Source organism: Crocuta crocuta, unplaced genomic scaffold (assembly GCF_008692635.1).
Source record: "Crocuta crocuta isolate KB4526 unplaced genomic scaffold, BGI_CrCroc_1.0 scaffold248, whole genome shotgun sequence".
Lineage (NCBI taxonomy): Eukaryota > Metazoa > Chordata > Mammalia > Carnivora > Hyaenidae > Crocuta > Crocuta crocuta.
The window spans coordinates 1,279,681-1,289,507 of NW_027532409.1; the positions used below are offsets into that span (position 1 = coordinate 1,279,681).

General features: G+C 45.2%; 1 protein-coding gene and 1 long non-coding RNA gene across 2 annotated transcripts in view; one reads left to right on the top strand and one right to left on the bottom strand.

The window, feature by feature from the left end:
* PTPRT (protein tyrosine phosphatase receptor type T) overlaps positions 1–9,827 on the top strand; it is a 703,891-nt gene that overhangs the window by 612,214 nt on the left and 81,850 nt on the right. Inside the window, exon 16 of the mRNA XM_077778839.1 lies at positions 3,484–3,671. Within this exon, the coding sequence (XP_077634965.1) occupies positions 3,484–3,671 (188 nt within the window). The remainder of the gene's footprint in view (positions 1–3,483; positions 3,672–9,827) is intronic.
* Positions 6,390–7,056, bottom strand: LOC144243705 (uncharacterized). The gene is made up of 2 exons (XR_013338741.1): positions 6,967–7,056; positions 6,390–6,637 (listed from the first exon to the last, which is right to left on the bottom strand). It is a non-coding gene; the product is annotated as an uncharacterized LOC144243705 (long non-coding RNA).

Consider the following 9,827-nt stretch of genomic DNA (forward strand, 5'->3'; position numbering starts at 1 on the left):
CCCTTCCCACTTTTGTTAGACTTGTTTATACACACCTTATCTCTTTCTCTTTCTCAAAAGGGCTGTTGCGTGCTTATCTCCCTCTGAACACTTTCCTCCACCCCCCTGTATATACGTGGTATCTCACACTGAGCTTTGTACAAGGTAGATTCTCAGTAAATATTTGTTAACCAGTTGGAGTGGCAATTCCTAGCAAGTAATTGGAAATATATGTCTGGAGCTAGAGGGAGATCTATACGGGGGATAAAAAAAAAAAATAGAAAAATCAAAGCCAGAAGAAAGGAGAGCCAGTAGAGGGACCGTGGTGACCCAGGATCTCCTATGCATCACCCACAAGCCCCTCACAGGCAACCACAGAAGTTGTTGAAGGGGAACCCACAGGCTTAGGCAACAGCTATAGAAAAAGTGCAAAAGAAATCCAAAATATTATTGTGTGATAAATAAACATGCAAAATCCATAAAGGAGAAGTTGAAATGGCACGAAAATCAAGGGTCTGGTGAGGAGAAAAATGAGCAGCAGTCTCTCCCTGGGCCAGCTGGTTTGAGTTACATTTTATAAGCAGCATGCGAATTTCAGCGCCCTTGTTGAATTAGCCGCGGAATCGCACGTTAGTTTTAAGGCTCCCTCTCGAATAGGAACATCATAACGCTTTTTAATTGGGGCTGATAAAAACGTAGCATTACTTGTAGGTTCCTGAGAGAAGTGAGTTGTGAAATTGGGTTTTCATTAAACCTAATGATGGAAAATTAAGTATAGTGCGTCTGGTGAAATGGGCTGTGATAAAAGGCATCACTTCTGCATTATCGGAGGTTAATAAGGGAATAGGTGAGGTAAGATACATTGGAGAGGGGAGTCCAACTAGTTGAATTAATAAACCTTGAAAGCCCCTTGGTTCGGAGCCTTCACAGCATCGTTAGCACCAGCGTTGACATTATTACAAATGTTACAGCAATACAAAGTTGTTAAATTTCAAATGCATTTACTTTCCATTTCAGTGTTGGTTTTGCTGACACCAAGTTTACAGTCTGTCAAGCACTGTGTTTAGGGGGAAATATCCACATTGGTTTCGGGAACATTTGGGGAACAAAATGTGCCAGGTGCCCATTCCTAAGAAGCCTATCTCTGCCAGGGAGTCCGTCTTCCAGGCAGTTCATGTCCCAGGTCTTTTGAAAGACCATGGATCTCTGAAGATATCTGTCTGCCCCCGTGTGTGCTGTCAGTTGAGGTGGGAGACACAGGGCTCCGGGCACTGGCTCCGGCTCATGCCCCCCTAGGCATCGTGAGGTGCAGCATCTGGAGAAGCAAACAGTAATGCCTCTTCTCCATCCCCAGCCCCACCATAGTCTCACAGGAGTGATACTCGCTGGAAGTGTGCCTCATGTCTATGACAGCTGGGGCAACTGCAGAAAGTAGTATGTCCTTAAAGAGAGAAATTCTTAAGCCCCTTCAACAGCTTCCCTCTGGCTTGGAGATTCTCACAGTCACAGCCTTCCTGACCTGCATCACACCATCTCCGCGAGCTCGGCCCCCATCACGTGCCCACCCACCTTCTTCACTCCTTCTCAGCCTCCTTGCTCTTCCCTGAATGTGCTTCCCTTCTCTGGCTTCTGTCTTGTGCATCAGGTGGCTCCTCTCATCTGTCTGCCATACTCGACTACCAGACCTTGAGGGTGTAGTCTACGTTGTGTGCACTGCCAGTGCTACCACAGTCCCTGGCATGTTCAAAGCAAGTTCTCAGTAAATCAGCCTCCTGATCACAAGGGTGTGCTGGAGAGTGGGAGCAGCCCCCACGTTTGCAAAGCTCTCCACTTAAACAATGCCAGTGAAGGGGCACCTGGGTGGCTCAGTCAGTTAAGCGTCTGACTTCAGCTCGGGTCATGGTCTCCGATTCTGTGAGTTAGAGCCCGACATCAGGCTCTGTGCTGACAGATCAGAGCCTGGAGCCTGCTTCCAGTTCTGTGTCTCCCTCTCTCTCTGCCCCTCCCCTACTCACGCTCTGTCTCTCTCTCAAAAATGAATAAACATTAAATAAATAAATAAATAAATAGATAAATATGCAAACAAACAATGCCTTTGAAGATGTGCTACATGTTAGCTACAGTCCCAGGATGAAAAGGAAGCAGAATTTTTCTTCTGTACTGTCCAGAAAGCTGTGCTAACATCTCACCTAGACCCTTCTTCTTGTACATAAGCCTGTACACTCTAGATTTTGCTGTTGGCAATCCTTTCCTTACTACAAACAGTTTAGCTCTTGCTGTCACATAGGAAATTTCACTTCCACATACAGAATCAATGTCTGAGGGATTGTTATGACATGAGCGACACACAAGCCTAAAATAAAGCCTCCCTGGGAGTGACTGTGGCATAGGCTTACTGGGGTCTGTGTGGGTACCTTAAGGTGCCTGAAAATACCAGGATGAGGCATATCAACTGTGGCAGTTCTGATCTCGTATGTGTCACAACTGGAGGGTCTGGGGCATAGACAGTCCCTATCTTTGGGAGGAGGTTGAGGAAACCAAGACTGGATGGTTGTGAACTGGCCTTGAAAGATAACAGTGTATGCTTGGCAGGGAGTCAGTATGGAGGCATGTGGTTGTCCTGGTCTGAGGGGAGCAGAGGGATTCAAATCTCCCTTGGGCACACATCAGTTTCCAGGGTGGCCAAGCAAGCAGAGGGCAGTTAGTGTGACTCAGTGGGTATAAAGATTATTATCAAGGAGAGTACAGATCTTATATCAAGGAGAGAGTTGATGAGGGAGATGGGGCATAGAAGCCAGTCCTGGGAGAAGTAGCCGGCGGCACTGAAGGAAGAGGTTCAGGCTTCCTTACCTGCTCGGTAGGTTCAGCGACACTCCTGGATCAAGAGTGTGAAGTGACGGGGAAACTAGATAGGCAGAAGCTGACCACTGTTGCAGAGCCCAAAGCTGGAGAGAGCAGCTGAGAGGGCCAGGGTCCCTGCTCTCTGCCAGAGGTCCAAGACTGGCTTCAGTTCCTCCCAGGGATATAGGCGAATGGAGCTGGAGCAAACACATGACTCTGATCTCCAAAGACCTGGGGCTCTCCTCAACAGCAGGCAGGCACCAGAGATGATTTCCAGGCATCCTATTTCCTAAATCGCTCTCTGGCTTCTCACTGGCTCTGGGATTGGCCCTACTTGGCCAAGACCACCGTGTCAAGCCTGGAGGAAGGACTGAGACAGGCAGAAGATGACAGCCAACATGGAACTTTGTCTCTGCTCCATCGATAAACACCCTTGAAATAGAAACAAACCCAGGATGATTGTGTTCATTGGTTTGTTTGTGGTTTTAATTTTTAAATCTACCACCACAGCCTTGCAAGGGAAGCAGTGTGTCTCTATTCTTCCTGCCGCTTCCTGATCACTTGAGTCCTGAGTTAGCTCCCCCTGCCCTGGGGGTGGTGGGGAGGACAGAGGACAAAACTCCTATAGGTGATGTGTGCTTTGCCTCCTTCTCTTCGATGCAGATGGCAGCCGTGGGGAGCTGTCCCAGCCCACCCTCACGATCCAGACTCACCCCTACCGGGCCTGCGACCCCGTGGAGATGAGCTATCCCCGGGACCAGTTCCAGCCCGCCATCAGGGTGGCTGACCTGCTGCAGCACATCACCCAGATGAAGAGAGGCCAGGGCTACGGGTTCAAGGAGGAATATGAGGTAAGAGACCAGCCTGTGGAGAAACTTGCTGATGAGTGCAGAGGCTCGTGGGTGCTAAATCCTTACTACTCAGAGGATGGTCCCCAGACCAGCAGCAACAGCATCACTTCGGAGCATGTTGGAAAGGTACCATCTCAGTCCCCACCCAGACCTACTGAATCAGTTGGATTCCTGCCTTCCTTCAAAAGGAAGATAGAATGGCTCAAGTCCCTTCCCACTGGTTGTAAAAAAAAAAAAAAAAAAAAAAAAAAAAAAGAGGAAGGAAGGAAGGAAGGAAAAGCCAGCCAGTCTCTCCTGTCTATGACTTCTGCTTGCTTGTAGTCCCCTCTGGCCCCGTTATCTTGCTTCAGCTGTGTTCTCAACACCCACCCACCGAGTCACAGTCACCTCTGGTATCTGCTTCTCTCTCTTTGTACCTTCTCCTCACCCCGACTTTGAACATCCCTTCCCTCCCTTCCCAGGGCATCTCCAGTGCAAAGGACTTGTGAGTAGTGGCTGTCACTGAGGTTTGGGGAGTAACAGAAGGACCACAGCCAAGTACAGGAAGTGTCTGAATAAAAGCACTCCCAAGGTTCCCATCTCCCGACAGGTCTCTGTCCACTCTGTCCCAAAAGTTCTTTGGGGTGTCCTCACAATTTTTCTTTTTTTTTTTTTTCTTTTTCCCAGAAGCCAGGGAAAGAATTCCCACACTTCCCCCACGCTCATTTGTTTATGCAAAACAATTCAGCTTTTTCTGTCCCCCTCCTTTTGCTTCAGACCTTGCCCATCAGGCCTCACCTTTTACAAAGAGGAAAATAAAGCAGGAGAAAAAAATCATTAAGATGTTTTCCTGAACTGAAGAGCACCACCTCAGTCCCCAGAAAGAATTTTGCAAGCCTCCTGGTACAGCCAGCTTTGAAAGCAAGCAAGCATTTCTTTCTTTACTTTTCCTTTCCTCTCTCTCTCCCTCTCCTCCTTCCTTCCCAAAATATCTTTCGAGCATCTACTGTGTGCCAGGCTCTGAGTTATGTATACTAGTTTTCGTGCTGTTTTTTTTTCCACATGCACCATGTGCCCCAAATATGCTAGGTTTGGTTACACTGTGTGCAGTGCAAATGCATTGACTCAGACTCTACATATTTGGAATTCTTGATAATGCAGACTAAGTTTATCTCTCAGACTGTATTCTGAGAAAGAGCTTACAAAGCAGTATCTCAGAAGCTATGTGAGCTCATGAAATTGTGCTAAACTGGGTNCAGAGACCAGACAGCCAGATTCCAATACAATGAGCTGTGTGATATTAGCATATCATTTTGCTACCTGGGTTTTAAATTCTTTATTAGTTGAATGGAGAGTTTGGATAAGGTGATTTCTAAGGGCCTGTCTGGTCCTAAAACTTTATGAGAGTATAAAGCACGATGGCAAGGGGCATGTTTGACACATTTACGAGAACAAAAACGTTTATGTCCGTGAATGTGAGTAATTACCAGCTCAGGAGAACTTGCGCTTAATTTCATATATGGTCCCAGTAAAATAGCATTTTTTCATATCCTTGTTCCACAGATTTGGGAAGGAAATCAGGGTAATAGTTGAAGGAGATGGTCTCCTCACCTCCCATCCCTGGGCCTTACTTCCTAGGGGGGTTGCTGAATGCTCCCAGTCCCTGACAGTCTGGAGGGGGTACACGGGTATGTGCTTATACACACCTCTGTACATCTGTTTGGTGGATAAACGTCAGGAGAGGGTGTGCTGTTGGTAAAGGCATATTCAGTGCCATGATGGTTTATAAGTCATTAGTCATACTATTTCATTTAAGGTTCCAAGCATTAAGGGAGAAAGGTCTTTCTTTATCAGAAAGAGGAACAAATAGTCAAAGACTGAGAAACACTCTTCTAAAAACCCGAGGTCTAAAATTTGAAAACAAAAATACAAATATATTTGACTAGTGCATTTCCTTCCAGGATAATATCTTTTTGGAAAGCACATCCCTGCATGGTACGATTTGGGTTGATCTTTCTTTAAATTTATTTTTGTGCCTTTTTGCATTTCCCAAACTTTCTGGCGTGGAAATGATATGCTTTTATAATGAGAGAGAAAACAATACATGTTGCTCCATCATTTAGACCCCACATGGAAATATCACTAACTGGACTAGTCCTGCCTGCAGTTAGTTCAAATTATATTAATCAGTTAACTGGAATGTTTAGCTTCCAGTTAACATATTTTCTGATTAGCTGGAGGTTAAGTGGGAAGCAGCATTACTTAATGGGAACCTTTCCATAATCTGCCAGTCCCCTTCCCTAGACATGCGGTGGATATGGCTTTGATCATCAGAGTTCCCGTGATGCCTGGAATCTACATAACAGGCCTGGCATCACAGGTTTGCTTGAACACCATGCCCTGTTGTAGCCATATGTGCATCCTGAGCCTCCAATCCTACTCTCAAACCAACATGTTATGTGCTCTTTCTTGCCTGTCACTCCTGCTCAGTTTTCTTCATGCAAATGTGTGTGTTTGACAAGTTGACATAGAAGGGACTCTCAGCTATATAGCAAAACTGTGTCTTCCAAAAATCTGTGCAGCTGTACAGTCACTTATAAATCTGTTCAATAAATATTCACCAAGTATTTACCATTCCCAGGCAGTGTTCTAGATATTTGGGATACAGAACTGAACAAATTGGACAAAAATTCTTTCCCTCATGAAACTTGTGTTCTCTCAGGAGAAACAAGAAATCAATTGCAGACATAAAAACAAGTTATTTTATTGAAAGCCTTGGAGAAGACATTTACCGCTCTTCACTCTAGTCCTGGGCTAATGTTGGAGCAAATGAAGTGTGTGTATCTTTGACACTTCAGTAATACTCTCTAGGTTTTCAACAAGAGGACAGAGGAAGGTCTTACAAATGCATATTGATAGAAGATGAAGGCTAGTTTCACCATTCTTGATGCTCACAAATAACAGGAAATGGCTTGCGAATAGTGTAACTATAAAACAAAAAGAATTATAATTCAGAGAAAATATAAATCTCTAAATTCTAATTCAGAGAATTCAGACAAAAAAAACACAAGTCATTTTACAACAATTCACTTAATATGTTAGTAAATAATATAGAATGTGAAACAGTGAAGCATACTATTTGCTGTGGTAGACACTATCCCAACTCTAAATGATATGAAACAACCAATTATGGTGCCCGTGGATTCTGTGGGTCAGAAATGTGGACATTTCACACATCTGCGTCTGCTCCTTGATGTGTGAAACGTTGATGTGGAAGCCTCTAAGGCTGGGGCTGAAATCATGAAAGTGTCTTCACCTTCCTATCTAGTGATTGCTGCAGGCTGTCCACTGGGGTCTCAGCTAGGATTGTCAGCTGGAACACCTACACACGGCCTCTTCAGGTGCCCTGGGCTTTCTCACATAGCTCCAAAGGTGAGCCTCTTAGCTAACAGTAGAAAGTACATCATCCTTTGTGACCTAGACTCAGGCGTCACACAGCATCACTACTACCTCGCTGTGTTGGTTTTAAGCAAGTAATAACTGCCTGTATTCTAGGGAAAGGGGATTAAACTCCATCTCTTGATAGATGGAGAGGCAGTTGCAGGATTCTACAAGAGATTGCAGAATAGGAGATATTGTAAAATACAGTCTTTGGATGGTACACACTTGCACAAGTGCCATGGAAAAAGAAAGGATAGAGCAAGGAAGGGAGATAGTATATTCCAGGGACATAAGGCAAATGGGTTCCAACATCAAATAGGGTAGAGAGGTAGTCCTTAATTAAAAGATAATTTTGAGCAGAGATATGGTAGAAAAAATCTAGAGGAAGAAAGTTCCAGATCAAGGGAGGACATGGAGGCCAAAGGTGACATGAGTAGAGTGAACAAGAAGTAATAAAAGATGACATTGGAGAAATAAGGGGGGAATCTGACCATGTAGTGCCTCATATTGCCATTCTAAGGACTTTGCCTTTTACTCTGAATGAAATGGAAAGCCACTGCAGAGGTTCGAGAAGACACATAACTATCTGACATTATTTTGAAATGCCCATTCTAGCTGCTGTGTGGAGAAAAGACCTAGGAAGGCAAGAGTAAAAGCAGGGTCACCAGTTAAGAGGCCATGGAAGTAACCCAGGCAAGAGACAGTGGTGACCCCACCGGGGTGTGGCAGTGGAGGTGGTGAGAAATGGTTGGATTCTGAACCTGTCTTACAGATAGAACAGCCAGGGTTTCCTAACACATTAGCGTGGCGTGTGAAAGAGAAAGAGAAGAATCAAGGGTGACTCCAGGGCTATTACCTGAACCACGGGGAGGATGGAGTTGCCACTAACAGCGATGGGGAAGCTGCAGGGAGAGCAGCCTTGGGGTCAATGGAACAATTGGGAGTTCAGTTTTGAACTGAGTTTGAGATGTCCATTAGACACGTGAGTGAAGATGGAAAGTAGGTAGTTGGAGATATGAGTCTGGAATTTGGGGAAGAAGCCTGAGCTGAGGAAGAAACTTTGGCAGTTATTGTCATAGAAGTGATATTAAAGCCACAAGACTATTCGAGGTCATGACGCAAGTGAGCATTAACAGAGATGATAACGAAGGACGAGCCTTGTGGAAGGTCAACTCAAAGATGTTTGAGTGCTCGCCATAGCTCAGACGTTGTACTAGGCTCTGGGAACTGAGAGGAGAGGGAGCCCTTGCCTTCTGGGAGAACTTAGAGCCGCTTCATAGACACAGGTATATGAACTGATCACTTCAGTATCTTGGGAAAACATCACAGTGGAGTGCTGTGGGAACCCTTAGAGGTGGTGTGCATTAAACCTAGCCTGGGGATGGATGGCCATTGGCTTTCTTGAACACATAAAGCCTAAACCAAAGCTTGAGAAATAAGACTCATCAAATGAAAGCAGGGAAGGGTGTTCTGGGCAGAGGGACTAGAACAGTCTATGGCAAGGAGGTGTGCATAGCTGGTTGAATTAAGACAACCAGAAGCAGTTTGGTCCACAAACTTCGGCACACAGAGCACAGAGGGAGATGGGGCTGTAGCTGTCAATAGGAGTGGGCCAGGGTGGGGAAGCAAGGGGAGATTTTCCAGGGTAAGGAGTTTGGATTCTATTCTAGGGGCCATGCAGAGCCATAGAAGGGAGCAGCATTTTTTAAAGTTGAATTCACATTCTCGATGTAACTAACTGGAATCGATCAGAGCAGGGAGACCAGCGGCAGGTAGGCGGTGGGACAGTAATTGAAGGAAAAGATGGAATTGCTCAAGCCAGGAGACCGGGCCCAGAGCCCAGACAAGCCCACACACATTCTCTCCTGTACAGACATAAAATCAGCTCATGCTCTTTGGCATGTAAACTTGACTCTCTCAATATATATTTTAAGTTTAATGACTTGAAGTCATATATGAATCATCCTGAATTAATAATTAATAAGGAAAATGCCTGGATTCAAGTCCTATCTCTTTAATTAAGTATCTGGGTGACCTTGGGCAGGTCATTCTCCTTCTCTGGGTCTCCATTTCCATATTTATGAGGAAAAGGGGTTGGTCAGAGTGATCCAAACAATGCTTACGTCCCACATATTTTGTGAACCTAAGTAGAAACTAATTGTCCAGGCCAAGACCCCTTTCTGGAACGACTACCGCCATAGTTACATCTCAAGTCCGGGCAACCATGGTTGACCAGGGGCCTTGGATTCCTAGGAACTCAAGGAGACCGAAAGCTAATTAACCTCACCTGCAATACAAGTAAGAGGTCTGGAGGTTTTCAGTCTTGGCCACACATTAGAATTACCTAAGGAAGTTTTAAAAACACCAATGCCTAGGCTGTCCTTCATACTAATTAAATTAGAATTCCTAGAGGTGGGATCCAGAGATCTCTATTTTCTGAGCTCTCCAGGTAACTATAACATGCTCTCAGACTTGAGGGACACTGGCCTAAGGAGACCCCTTGGAGTCCCCAGAGCATGCTTTGCTTGCCCCCCAGACCCATCACCTCACCTACTCTCCCGGCAGCTGGTCATATCTGATGCCATGGGGCATGTGATAACCTCTCACAGAGATGATAGAACACAGCCACATTGAAGCTAAGGGGCTTCTACTCATGATCTTGGACTACAGAGTCTTCTTCAAAAAAAAAAAAAAAAAAAAAAAAAACCTAAAGACAACAAAAAAACACCAAAAAAG